The following is a 14751-nucleotide window of genomic DNA, read 5'->3' on the forward strand; positions in this document are numbered from 1 at the left end:
TTTCTTCACCTCGCCGGACGGGGTAACCAGTTAGGGGGCCGAATTGGTTTCTAAAGTCAGTGGTTACGTGTACATCCCTAAACTAGTGGTCATTGTTTAAATATCTATGACACATCAGCTCTTAAAACACAATCTACATAAGGAAGGCTGAGACAGAGAATTATTATACACAACGAACCCTATTCAAACAATGTGGAGGTAGCAGAGTCGGTTATTATACTAGTTGGGGATTTTTTCCAAACTCTAAAAACTTGAGAGACTGCAGTAGGTTTTACCTGCAGACAGAGTCACCCGACAACAGTCTGGCAGTAAAGGAGTTAACGTCAAGGATTTCAAGGCCACCAACCGGGTTCATTGTGCCAAGGCTGTCACATAATGAGAAAGATTCAAGGAGACCTCAAAACAAAGGAAGGAATCTACAGAGACTCCAAAAATAAAAACACTAATTATTTCTGATTAATTTTGTTTGGTAGCGTGAACAGAAGCTTAGAGAATTAATTGCTATGTTTTTTCATCTAGGTTTTTTTTTTTACTCCAGCTCTGAGTGCTGTGTAATTATCCGCTGTGCGGTCTTAGGGCCCTTCTACACGAGCAGATTTCCTACCTGTAACTGAGGATATAGCGTGTCGATCAGTGACTGAGCAATTATCGGTACTGTCTGTACCTGTTTACACGGGGGGGGGGGGGGTTGCTACCAACAGCTGATGATTTTTATGCCCCCATAAATGATTCTAGCTCCATTGCAGAGCCAGAAAAAATAAAATAAACATCAGCACGAGGCAATATTTTTTCCACTAAAACGACGGACACCATGATGGGACCCAACACACCGTATTATACGTTAAAAGGATCCATCGGGCACTATTGGTACCCACCGTGCGACACACCCTGTGACAGAACTAAAAACTGGAAATGACCATGCAGATGTGAACGCAGTCACATCTTTACCGGGGAAGATTTCCAAAAACAAACAAGTAACTATAGTAGATATGAATAACTTCATGCCAAAGTCCTCTCTACAGTCCCATCTGTTCACACTACTCTCATGGCTTCCTTTCTTAAAGGAGCCATGACAAGTAGCCATTTTATTACAAATCCTGACAGATTCAGTTGATTTTTATTGGGAATCTGTCGGGTTTCTGCAGTTTTTCAAGGCAAGAGTAGCCTTTGGAACTATATACAATCAAACAACTTTTTGTGTATTTTGGTCATGGTGCTTCTGAATGTTAATTTTCTTCTTATAATTCAAATTTTATATATACAAGGCATTTATGTTTGTCAGACCCACTGACTAAAAGTTAAAGTAACTGACTTGACTCTTCAAACAAAATGTGTATATATACACACATACACTATTACTATATAATATATATATATATATACACACACACACACACACACACACACACACATACACACACACTGTATTACTATATATATTATATTTATACACACAAACATACATATAGACATAACATTTTATTCAATCTAAAAATATATCTTTTATACGGGGTATTTAGGATTCTAGAACCTAGCATAGAAGGAGAGATATTGTACTTGTAGTGCCCCCAGGATCTCATCTACTATTTCCATTCCAGACAGATTTACAATTTGTGCTTTATGTGCAGAAATAAGTGACTAATAGAAAAAAAAGCAAATAATAAAAATGTGCAAAACAATAACCTGTAAGAAAACTTAATTTGGAATATGGTTTTCTAATGTACAAATCTATTTTAAAAAAAACAACGGATTGGCAATAAGTCCCAAAGCCGATTTTCAGACGTCAGTTTACTCCAAGGAAAGCTTTTGAAGATCTCACAAATGAAATGTAAATGTGTAAGAGAAGGCTGCGGGGCAGGAATTCACCCATAGACCCATCCACATTCAGAGCAGCTGCCAAGAGCCCTTTCAGCCTGACACTGCCCATCCTCATCCAGTCTCTTGCTGGCAGCTCGGAATGGATTGGATCGCGGCTTAATGTCTGGGCTGACATCATGTAAAGTTTTAGCCGCCTCATTAACACCCATCTGCATGCAGAGCAAATCATTAGGGCACAGAGGAGTGATGTCCCGGATAGCAATGAAAGGGTGGGCTAATGAGGCATTTTTATCCACTCGGTAGCCCTTCTCCTCCTCCCTCCCGTTCCACTGTGACACTCCACAAACACATCACCTTGACAACTCTCCCTCCCTCTATCCACGCCCCTCCACGAGCTTTACAACCCCCACTCGCAATCAGCTCTAAGGAGGCGCACGGGGTGCCACTTACCCTTCGGAGACTCGCTTCTGGCTTTCTTGCTTTCCAGTGGGCACTCGCTGTTACTGTTGGGAGAGCATTCTCGCTTCTTGCCTAAAAAGTCATCTGGAAGGTAAAACAAATAAAAAGAAGAAGGGCAAAAGAGAACGTAAGACAAAAAAAAAAAAAAGTATAATAAATACACTCAATGCAAATCAAATATTACATGGCTGGGATAAAAAGGTTGACACATTTTGCCGGGGTGGACACCAAGGAGTTAAGAAAAAGGGGGAATAGAAATAGAAAACAAAAAAGAACATAAAATAAAAAAATAAAATAAAAAAATCACACAAGGCAAGAGACGATCAACCCGCTGCCAAGGAACCCACTAAGATGGGAGTGATTTCCGTCACCCCCTGTGTGGTGCATCAGGGAGGGAATGAATTAAATGATTTGGAGCCATAAAAATATTAAATGCAGGTGATTCTTACTGAGATTCATCATCTGTCCCCTGTGTGTTTCCACAGCTTTCAACCCTGGTGCTGAACAACTACAAAGAAGCGCGAGATTCCCCTCAGCCCCTTTTCCAAATGCTCCTACAACAGCCGTCAGCCGCCTCGACTAAGTATTCCCTGCGCTCCCTGCCTCGCTCCTCGTCTCCTTGGCTGTCTCTCTGCCTTCGCAACTGTCTCGCCTCCTCTGCCTGCCTGTCTCTTCCACTTCTCTGCCCTTCTGCTTGCGGATGCAATGGAAACGTCAGACTCTTTTGCATTAGTGAAGCTCTGCGAGGCAACGCAAATATCTAATATACAATTACAGCGTCCCCCTGCACAGATTTCCAATCAATACCCTCCTATTATGTGGCTGGGGGAGGCTGGGAGCCTGATACTGCTGCACACGGCAGGAAGGAAGAGGCAGGCTGTCATTGGAAGCCTCAAATCCTCATCTATCAAGAGCTTGTTACAGAATAGATGCAGCATCTTACAGGAACACGCTACCTCCAGAGAAAGGGCTCGCTGTGCATGGTGCACGCCAATTATGACCTGTTCTGCTGCTTGCATAAACGGAGACGCGCTTTCCACAATTGCTAGATTTACGGCAATTGCGCTGATTGTTTTGGGTCAGGTGAAAAATTAACTCTGTGTGTACAGTGCAGCTTTAGAGGCCTCATGCACACAGCCGTATTTTGGATAGGCTCTTAAAAAAAAAAAAGAATTTCAATTGAGAATTGCACAAAAAAAAACATTTATTTCTATGGGTCCGCAAAAAACAAAGACAGCATACAAGGTCATCTGTGTACTGTCCGCACCCATATGTCCGTCCAGCAAATTATAGGGCATGTCCGATTGTCCGTTTTGTGGACAAGAATAGCCATTGGCACACGGAAGGAGTCCGCATCTTGTGTATCCGCTGTTTGCCGATACGGTCATGTGCATGTAGCCTTAGAGATACTTAGGTCATTTTTTGACTACTCTACCTAGAGCTACTACAGACATCTTGAAATTCCCCATTCATAGGACTACAACTGCCACCACCAGAGGATGCTGGAGGTTATGCGTAAAAGAAAGAAAATAAGCAGCTGGCAAGCTATATTTGGCCATGTATCTCATAAAGTTCTTCTGCGGCATAGAGGGCAGACAAACAAGCACAGGCAAAGTTTGTACAAAGTCACAGACAGTGTGCTCGGTCACAAATTCTGCAAACACAAACACTGGCAAATCGCCATTCAACTTTCAGCGTGCGCTCCTGCCAGGAACGTTACTGACAAGGAAGGGCAGGAACCTACAGGCTTGGAGAGCGAGCCAGAAGCTACCCACACACAGACAGTCACCGCTCCTGACAAACATAAACAGAGACACTTCCCCCGCTCGCCGCCATCAGTGCGCACGCGGCCCTGTCGAAGGGACAGGTTCTGCGTTATAGAAGAATGCCCTCCAACGTATTCTAGGGATGCTGCACGGCCCATGGCGAATGCCTCCAACACTAAAGACGGTTCTAAAATAGGCGCCAGCTACGCACTAGGTCTGACCTATCACATACACAATACAATTATGAGGATTGACAATCACTTCCAGGCCACACGGATAAGAATGGTGTCAATGAGAACATTTTCCAGATATGTGGAGACCGGGGTCAAATGACGTTGTATAGTCATCAACGAGTTTGATGTGAGCGTCCTCAAAAACACTAAGGTTTCTTGGCCCCACTACAAAAGATGTATCCACAGATAAACACGGAACAAAGTTTTATTTGTGCTGCCAAATAGCATCTAGTGTAAGTATAATTCTAAGTCGTCCCATCCTCATATATAGAGCTGCTGGTGGAGATTGCGTAGCTAAGCCCCAAAGTAAGTGCGGTTGTCATGTGGGCGTTCCAGCATCAGTGCCGTCATCTTATGTACTAACAGCAGCAGGACTATAGGAGCATTATACAATCCTGCCACAAGGGGGAGCAAGAACTGTTTGTTCCTACCTCTATGCAGGCCGAGTGACCAGGTGACCAAACAAGCTGTTCATAGCCTTAAAAATGGCTGACGAAGTTACTGGAGGCATTTTTTCGGTAAGTTTTGAAAAATTATCAGAAAAAGGCCTTTACTCCCATATGCACAGAACTTCGACGGAGACATTTATTTTACTTTGTAACTGGTCTTTAGTACAGGGATAGGCTGTCTAAATTATTCTACATATTGGTATATCTACCCGGTATAAACGGATAATAATATTATTTCAGTCTATAGATACTGTCTATAGATCTGTGTGAGCTCCGCACACCTTCATGTGGGCACATTCCCATGTTGTGCTCAGGATGCAGTCTCCTAACAGCTTGTGTTTGTTGGCTTGCCGTAGAGCAGATGTGTGTGGGATAGGGGTAGGCTCTGGCTCAGCTATGAGAAGCAATGTCCCAGATCTCTAGAATGATTTACGGAATTGGCCCTTGCATCGCCACATGAGTATGTTTGGGAGGCCAGCGATGCAGGACTAGAGGGCAGTCGAGATCTCTCTTTTCCTCACAACGGACTCAAAATGTCACAGATGGGGGGGGATGTGGTAAATGGATATTGAAGTATGGCAACTGTGCTGTCAATTCATCTGGTATCATGACGTCTATGACAGAATACTTTCTCTTGAACCTGGGGTTAATGTGCAGAATGATGATAGTCTTCTGTGTCCAACCAAAAAAGTATCTCCCTCCCTCAAAAAAAAAAAAGAAAAGCCTTGTGTTTGAGTCTTCTTCTGCCACCCCCGAGGTTACCCGAAACCATATATGACCGGGAAATGGTTAAAATATATTTGCTACTAACATTTTCTTAACTTACAGGAAATGGTTGATTGAAAAAGTCTATTCTCTCCCCTATTATTTTTCTCCATCAGATCCATAAGATGTCCCCAACGCTTTATCCTCCTCCATGCTCGCTGCGTGCCATCCCCAGATGACTACTGCTTACACTCAACCCTACGAGAAGCTGTCGTGCAGTAATGCTCTGTGTTTGTTACTGCGTAAGCCTTATGGCTGCCTGCGAGATAAGCCAAAGGTTGGTGCACAGATTGCAGATATGGGAAAGCGTTCAATTAGGGAGAAACCTCTCCAAGGGATGGGCCTACTCCAGACTTGGATTTCAATGGCCAGAAACTGGTCCTTGCTATTTAAAAAGCCATTTACGGAGCAGTCGATATTCTTTTTGCACGACATCACTGCTTTAGGCCGAGAGAATGAAAATCTAGAAATGGCATCAAACAAGAGTTGCCAACCTGCCCATTACCCTTGTGTAGAGTCTAATGCAGTCCAAATAAACAGCCATGCGTTCTCATAAAGTAATGGAAATATCTAACCCAGATATTTGGCCATATTGTCACCTATTCGTTTAAAGGGGTTGTCCATGATTAGAAAACAAAGTTTGCTCCCACCTCACAAAAGAATAGTGCCACCCTTGTCCGAAGGCCATCATTGGCATTGCAGCCCATCCCCATTCAAGTCAATGTGACGGAGCTGCAATACCACACACGGCCCATAGACAGGAGTGGTGCTGTTGCTGGAGAATAAAACAAGCTATTGGACAACCCCAAAACAACAAGCAGCAAAACGTGTACAATAACAAGAATGTTACTTTCTGCCTGGGCCAGGAAACAAATACCGGGGTAGGCATAATTTCCAGCGTGGTGCCCGTATAGAAGACGATAAATGGGAAGAGTAATCATTTGCATCTGGGAGAAATTTTACCTGGCTTTCTTACCCAGTCAACACTCACCGCTGAGAGTACAATCGTGGCGCGTTACTGCCGAGCATGCCCCGTAATGGCAATTACCATGGTTTTATTTTGCTACAACTGGAAAGACAGCATAAAATATTTCATGCTTCGTTCAGATGATCCTCCTGGTAATGAATTACGGGCACAGCCGTCTGATTGGGGGCAACATCATTACATTACTTCATCAGACAATTCAGAATCTTGTACGGCTGGGATAATTATCCAGTCAGCGGCGACACTACACAGCCTCCCTATTAGCTACGTTCATTATTCCTTCCGCATACAATCTCTGTTTTGCTTCTTTTTTTTTTTTCTCGTCTCCTTCAATTCCCGTATCCTTTTTCATTTTTCCTCTTGATCTAAACTCCGCCGCCTCTCCCTGCCGGTTTCTTTTTACAACCGTGTTTCCTTTCCTTGCGCTCTCTATGGAGCTCTCTGTGCTATTAAGGAGCAACCTGCAGGGCAAACACAGCTGCGGGAGCAAGCAATAGAAGGCGGCAGCGGCACATCGTGCCTGTGCCCAGTTAATGAGGCAGCACTTAACCACACTGACTTTACAGAGCTATGCCACTGAGCCCATCACTGAGTTAAGCGCCCCCAAAGTGCGCACTCCAGAGCTTGGCATGAGCCACAGATCAGTGGGGCCACCACGTCTCCTGTCTGTGACACATCTGACGGCACAGACTTCTTAATTCCTTTCTCTTATTCCCTTAATCTGTCATCTTCATCAGGCTGGGGAAGTGGCAGCCAGCAAACCAGGGCTCCCGCACAATCAATCTCCACATTACAGCTGACAGAATGGTGCTAATAACTTATTGATCTAATGTTTGCCGAGCCCCACTGGGGCTGAGGAGCCGCCACTGATTGGCTCCGAGAGCCGAGACTCTGCCCAGAGCAAAGCGGAAAGCTTTCAAACTGTCTTCATGAGGACCTGGGAAGACGAGAGGAGGGGGGCGGAAAGGAACGCACGGGAGAAGGCAAGCAGGCGGCAAAAATGGAGGAGAGGAAAACATAATAACAACAATAATTGTAGAGATGGGGCACAAGGCACATACCCTGGGAAAGTTGCAAAAAAAAAAAAAAAGACTAGGAGGAAAATGGGAAAATTACTTAAAGGACAACACCTAAATATATGTCAGCTATTTTTGCTGTACAATATAATATATTTACTGTCTGCAAATAACCAATCCAGGATGAGGAGAGGGGGAACTGTAGGTCTTGCCTTGGGTTGGAGACCAATAGGTAAAGTTACAGTATAGGTACAGGTAAATGTGCATGTTTCAGATCAAATTTTAGAACTTGTGGGATACGGATAAAAATGAATGGGTTTAGGGTTGCTGTGTGCAGCTACAGTTCATAGGTAAAGTAAGGTTTTAGGTATATAAGGAATGATTCAAGTATGGGTGCTAGTAGCGAGTTGGATCTGAAGTCAAGGTATGGGTAGTGAACAGGTAGACCTAGGCTGGACTCTATTAGACTGTTCAACAATGGGATTACAGACAGGAAGACCACAAAATATCTGCCTCCATGATTCCTACTGGATCTAACCCATTCCAGTTCTGAGAAGCTCCAATACATAACATGAGAAACAAGCTGATCATCGACACTACATTTTTGACATATGTTGCGCTCATGCTTTGATTTAATACACTGTGCTCTTCCCATGGTGTTGAAGGCATTTCAAAAAGGTTTATGGCCTATAGGTGTGGATAGTAATCAAGTATTTAGATCATAGCCTCATGGGGAAATGGTGGGCAGAAAACGTAACTTTAGTGACCAGTGCCAGGGAGCGGCCGCCAAGACAAATGCAATAATAGGATACAGCAAAGGAGACAGAGATTCAAGACAAGAACATAGTTCTGCCTCTATACACATCACTTGTCACTTGTGTATGGTTTTGGGCATCTGTGTAAAAGAAGGACATGGTGGAACTTGAACGGGGTCAATGGAGGCGACCAAGGTAGTTAAGGGCATGCGTGGTTTGCAGTACTAAAACAGGCTATCAGACTTGGGGTTATTCAGTTTATAAAGAATATGGGCATTCTAATTACAGTGTACAACTATATGAATGGACAATACAGAGATCTTGCTAATGACCTTTTTTTACCTAGGCCTGTAACCTTGACAAGAGGGCCCTAAGTCTAGAGGAAAAGAGGTTTCACCATCAACATAGATGGGGATTCTTTACCGTAAGAGCAGTGAGACTATGGATCTGTCAGCCGCACCATACGGTGATGGTTGAGTCACTTAACAAGTTTAAGAAAGGCCAGGGTGCTCTTCTTAAATGTCAGCATATTGCAGGTTATGGGAACCCTACCAGGTCTGCGGAGGAGGGACGGTGATCAAGGGAATTATTCTGATTGCAAAATCGGAGGCCAGAAATGAAATTTCCCCCTAATATTGGTCAACTGGCATTTGATTTTGCCTTCCTTTAAACAAAAAAATGGTAGGATTAAAAAAAAGGACTTTAAAGATTTTTTTCAACTCGATCCACTATGAAATTATGCATGCAACAATGGAGAATACTATACAAGCTGGTTCCGATCCATATTAAACACTGTCTGTAGACTGTCCCATGTGGGTAAAGCCACAAAATATTTGCTGAAAGGCTATTTTATCACTTTGCCCTGTAGTGTGTGTGACATGACTTCAACAGAGAAAACAGGTGATGTTTGTGGAAAACATGAGGATTAAAAGTTGGCGTGGTCCTTGAGCGTGAGCAGAGGAAGCCATTACAATGTGTAAGGCGAGAGTATGTAAGTTTCGTGTTTATCTTGCACTTTGTCATTTCTAGACAGCTGTAGTGCTGACAGCAAAGTACATCCAACGTGCAGTCATTCAGTGGGGAGCTTGATGACGTGCAGGGGGGCAAGAAGGTCAAGACGCCAAAACAAGAGTGAAATAGTGACATGGCCACAGAGAAGTTATCATTCAGCGGCCATCCTGAAGAGGGCTTCAGCGAGACGGGCAAGTCCTGTCAATAGAAGCAACACCTACTGTGCAAACCTAACCGCAAAACAAGTCCCCATGTACATGTCTGCTCTCAGCACCGATCCCCAACCCATTATGGAAGTCCAGGCCATCAGCTGCAACTGTCTCATCTTGCAGGCATCTATTATGACTGTCTGGCTCGCCACAAGCTGCCCTGTCTCTTGAGTTGCACAATTACTTTGTCCTCCAAACACTTGGTGCATGTACCACAGACATCCTTTCTGCAGCCCTCGCTGTCCTGCTGTGACCGTCTCCTTTTACCGCTCACTCTGTCTCCATTTTTCACAGCCAACTTCACCCCTGTCAGCATGTGGCTCTGCTTCACTTTCCTGTGTGCAGCGAGCTGAGGTTTTCGCGGCCTGCCGTGCAGCCGCATGTACAGGAGCTAGGTGAATCCTGAATGCCTGTCACGCTGATTGCACACAGATATGAGCTGCTCATCCATACAGGTCCTCATCAAGCTGAAGAGCTGGCAATCAAACCTGAACATGAAACTGCAAGGCTGTATCTGTTGATGCCCAATGAGGGTCGCTTTCACATGGGCATTATATATTAAAAATGCACATTAAGGAGAGCAAATGTCAGAGACTTTACAAGTCCATAAAAAAATATGTACTCAGTGTTCAAAACGATGCCTTCCTTTTATCACCTAGTAGATTCCAAAGATTAGTTTCTACAAGTCAATGGACGTTGCCAAAGAGAGAGTTTAGTTTTGTTGACCCATGGCTGACTAGAGACGTTCCTCGTTTTTTAAAGGGCACCTGTCACTATTTCGGGGCATTCTTGTTGTATCTTTAAAATGTTCCAATACAAAGCGGCCTGAAGGCGCTCTATGAATTTTTTGCTATTAAAGTTTAGAACAAAAACGGTTTACGCAGACACAACTAAAATCAAAGGGTCCCTCCCTCCCTCCGATGACATGGTGTGACATGTCCTTGGGCTTCGGGTTATCACGAGTTGCCTAATTCAAAATTAAGCAAACACTCTGTGCCACTATGTCTAACAGGTGAGACGAGGATATCCTGCCTCTCCATTAACCCTTTCATTGTCCCAAAAAAAAAATCTCCAAATTATATGTGACATCAACCCATTTGAATAGGATTTATTGTAGAATATCTTGTAGGAGAAGGATACAGCTACATCCTTTACACAAAAGTAAGTACTGCGAACTTAAAGAACATTTCCTCCACCCATCATACATTGTCCATGGATACAATCAGTATCTACAAAATGGATAAAACAATAAAGAATTAAAATAAAATATAGATACCATCGTGTCAGGATAAATCCCGAACCATCTATAATATTATTATTAAATACATGCACAACCTGTAAGTTAAAGAATTGATAAAATTAATTTGAAAACCTGAATTAAACCAAAGGCTATAAAAAAATAAAAATAAAAAGTTAATTAAGAAAATCACAGCTTTCTCATGCACGCATTTCAAGACAGCATATTACCAGAATTGCAAAAGATCCGCCGTGTGGATTGCAGAGGAGTCGGTGTTAAAGAGACAGGTGTCTGCAAACACAGGGCCATAAGAGAAAGGGCATGTGTGGCAGGGGAGGGCGGCAGGTGCACGGTCTCTCTCCCCCTCTGGGCAGGGCGAATTAGCTAAAGTGGATGGCCAGGATTGTGCTTGTTTACAGAGACACCTCGAGCCGCTTAAAGAGGCTTCTAAATCTGTGTTTAATGTGCAAACCTGCAGCTTTCTGGCCTGCCTTTGTCAAGAAGCCTGGGCTGCCTCATCCCTTTGTATGTCTTCTCCAATTAAGATTAAAGGGAGCCTTGTGCTCAGCTCATCCCTCTCTCTCCAGATAAAACCTCTGAGCTCCAGCCAGCACTGCACCTTGAGTCTTATCACCTGCTAATCTCATCCTTCCTACAGATAACAGCCACTTTCTGCTCACACAACAATTCCCTGGTGCTACAGAGGGAGGCCGGGAAATATATTCAGGATGGTAGTCGGGGGTTTCTTATCTACCACCAACGTACCACCACCGACTGTAGGCGAGACATCTGCACGCTGGTGAAGCAACAGTGTGAGCTCAAACTGCTGCAAAATTAAAAAGAAGAATTTCTTGTACTTTGAAAATCAATTGCATCTTAAGTGATTGTGATCATTGCTTGTTGGCAGAATGGTTATCAGCATAATCAATGGATTGTGAGGAAAAGTTGGGTCAGCTAGTTCTTTAATGGCTAGGACAAAGGGCAACAAGCATTTTACATACACGATACCAGGAGCATACGTGATCTGGAGCATTTTCTTGATGTCCTATACCAAAGATGACCATGGTGTCCATCCCAACCCCAACATTGAGATGTCATGGCCACGTTGGGTTTATATCAGCGCATATTCAGGCCAATAACTTTAATTTCATGCTTCCAAAACTTGTCGCAAGGCCCAGCACTAATGCATCTCTTGACTTGGATAGGCTTTCCACCTGTTGTAGCAGAGCCCTATTTTCCTTGATTTTATGAGGATCAGTTGACCACCATCACCAGTGAGAACCACACTGCAGTTTGAGGGTTTTTCTAGATGTACGATCCATGAGATCCAGAAGATCTTAATATTAAAGGAGTTTTCCATTTTTTTTATACTGATCACTTGGGGTCCGACACCTGGGATCCCCACAGATCAGCTCTTTGAGAAAGCCGCAACACCCCTGGACCGCTGCTGCCTTCTCGGAGCTTATCCTAGGCCAGTGACGTCACCTTCATCGGTCGCATGGCTTAGACGCAACTCAGTCCCATTCAAGTGAATGGAGCGGTGATAACAAGCATGACCTCTATACAATGTACAGCTCTGTGCTTGGCAAGCATGGAGATGGCTGCGGCGCTCACAGGAGGATAGGTCATCAGTATAAAAAGAAGTACATTTTATTTTTACTATAACCTCCCTTGCTGATTTATAGATATTGTACCTGATATGACCAATAACCGTCAATCTATAATGTGATAGGAAATCAATGGTTTCTAACAGGTGAAATTGCGCTGCTCGAGATATTCATCGGACAGCTATAATGAACCAGAAGCTTGATCACCGGCTAGACACCATAATACAACAGGAGTTTGCTGGAGCAGCAAGGCCTTATCCACTCTTCTAGGTAGTTATTATAATGTAGTACCTGGGCCGATAACAGAGGACACATCTAGAATTAATGCCACCCAGGTATTAACTATAATTTACAAGTACACAGCGTCTTAGACTTTTACTGAACATTTTTGGAAAACCCATTGATGGATTAGAGCGTTGCAGACATGATACATGCCGATGAAACACATTCAAATACATATATTTTATATGTTCCATATATTATAGGACTGCTACTTGACCAGCTGTCTGATACATTTGGGAAGTTAGACGGGTTTCCAGTTTGTCTGCGCTGGATACAGCGGTGAATATGAAAAGGACAGTTTTATATATATATATATATATATATTTTTTTTTTTACTTTTGATTGGTAAAAACTACAAAAACTTTCTTGGACCTTCTTGAATACAGAGCAATACATGTAATCATTCTGATCTGCACATAAAATATTACAAAAGCAATCTTCACGTATCCATAACCATAAGCAAGCAGCCATACTGAAGCGTAAGCTAGGCAGAACAGACGACTGTTGGTTTAGGTCTTTGTTCTTATTTTATTACAGTGGAGTCAGAGGTAAATGAATAATATCAGCCAGTCCACGGCATCTGAATAGGAAGGGGATACACATCTCAATCACCCTCCGGCTCTCACGCTGGCTCCAAGACAGATCAATATAGCAATTAGATGTTATCAGTGTGCGCCGCTTCCCCTGCCTCCCTCTGGCCTTCCACCCTCCCCCACTAGAAACGCGGCAGCTTTCATGCCCACATCTCATAGCCCTGATGTCACACGGATATCTGGGTTTAAGACCTCCGTGTGACTTTGTGCAGCGGTCCGGGGAGAACCTATATATATATATATATATAGAGGGAAAAAGGAAAAGAATACATAGCCGCATGCAAGAACGCGAGAACAACATTACTGTCAGCATTCAAATAACTGTTAACCCACTTGCTACCACAGCACAATGAGAGGGGCTGTGCCTCATGACAAGCATGGTGGGAAAAGTCTAAAGTGGACTTTCAATATAAAAAAAAATGACTAATCATTGAAAATGATGCTCCCGAAATATGAAAAAGCATTGCTTGTGAGTGCAGATACTGTGACTGTCAGAGACAGGGGAGGACGGGGTAGTGGGGTCCATCCAGGAGGACTAAGACCTAGCAGTCCCACCATCAAGACCTTAAAGGAGTTGCCTGGGTTCAGAGCTGAACCCGGACATATCACCTTCTTCCCCCACTCATCCCCTCTGGTATGAGCATCTAAGTATTTCATGCTCTGATAATCTCCCTTGCCCTGCGCGATTACACTGACGGCATTGGCACCTATGGACAGGCTTTAGTGCTGCCCTAGCCTGTTTTACAGGCTAGGGCAGCGCTAAGAACCACCCATTAGTGCCGATGACGTCACCAGACGCACTGACCTGGTACATCACCAGATCGGCAGAAAAAGCCCCTGTCCTGCACGATTCAGTGCAGGCATGGGACAGCATCAGAGCATGAAATGCTCAGATGCTCTTATCAGAGGGGCTGCCTGGGTGAAAAAGGGGATATGTCCAGGTTCAGCTCTGAACCCGGACAACCCTTTTAAATACTTAGGAAGCAGTAGAAACCTCATTGAAAACGGCTGAGCTTCGAACAGAAAGACTTCATACATATATACTACACAAGGATTGCGGAGCATTTGGGACTTTTAAGTTCTGTCTGTCGGTCCAATTTAAAGTTTTTTTTTTGGGGGGGGGGGGGATTTAAATACTGATGACCTATCCTTAGGATAGATACCGGCCTTTTAAGATCTGATTCCTGGCAACTGCTCCCCTCTGATCAGCTGTTAGAAGAAGCCACAGTGCTAGAGTGAGCGCAGGAGCCTCTTGGTCAGCCATCTATTGAGGTCACATCTATTAGACTGGGACTACGCTGCAATATCACTATGAAATGTATGGTGCTGTGTTTGGTACAGTATGAAAAGGAGGCCGTGCTCGCCTGAGCGCTGCAGCCCCTTCCAACAGTTGATCACCAGGGGTGCCAGGAGTTGGACCCCAACAACCAGTACTGATTACTTATCCTGAGGATAGGTCATCAATAATTAATTCCTGGGAAAAAAAACTTTTAAGGGGTTGTGTCACCATTAAATGTTATTTTAATATAATGCAGCAAGAAAAACTAGCTAATTTTGTAATTTACG

General features: G+C 43.8%; 1 protein-coding gene across 1 annotated transcript in view; it reads right to left on the minus strand.

Moving 5' to 3' along the window:
- SAMD11 (sterile alpha motif domain containing 11) overlaps positions 1–14751 on the minus strand; it is a 142343-nt gene that overhangs the window by 32254 nt on the left and 95338 nt on the right. The window contains 1 exon segment of the mRNA XM_040427179.1: positions 2269–2361. Within this exon segment, the coding sequence (XP_040283113.1) occupies positions 2269–2361 (93 nt within the window).

The sequence above is a fragment of the Bufo bufo genome, chromosome 1 (genome assembly GCF_905171765.1).
Source record: "Bufo bufo chromosome 1, aBufBuf1.1, whole genome shotgun sequence".
Classification (NCBI taxonomy): domain Eukaryota; kingdom Metazoa; phylum Chordata; class Amphibia; order Anura; family Bufonidae; genus Bufo; species Bufo bufo.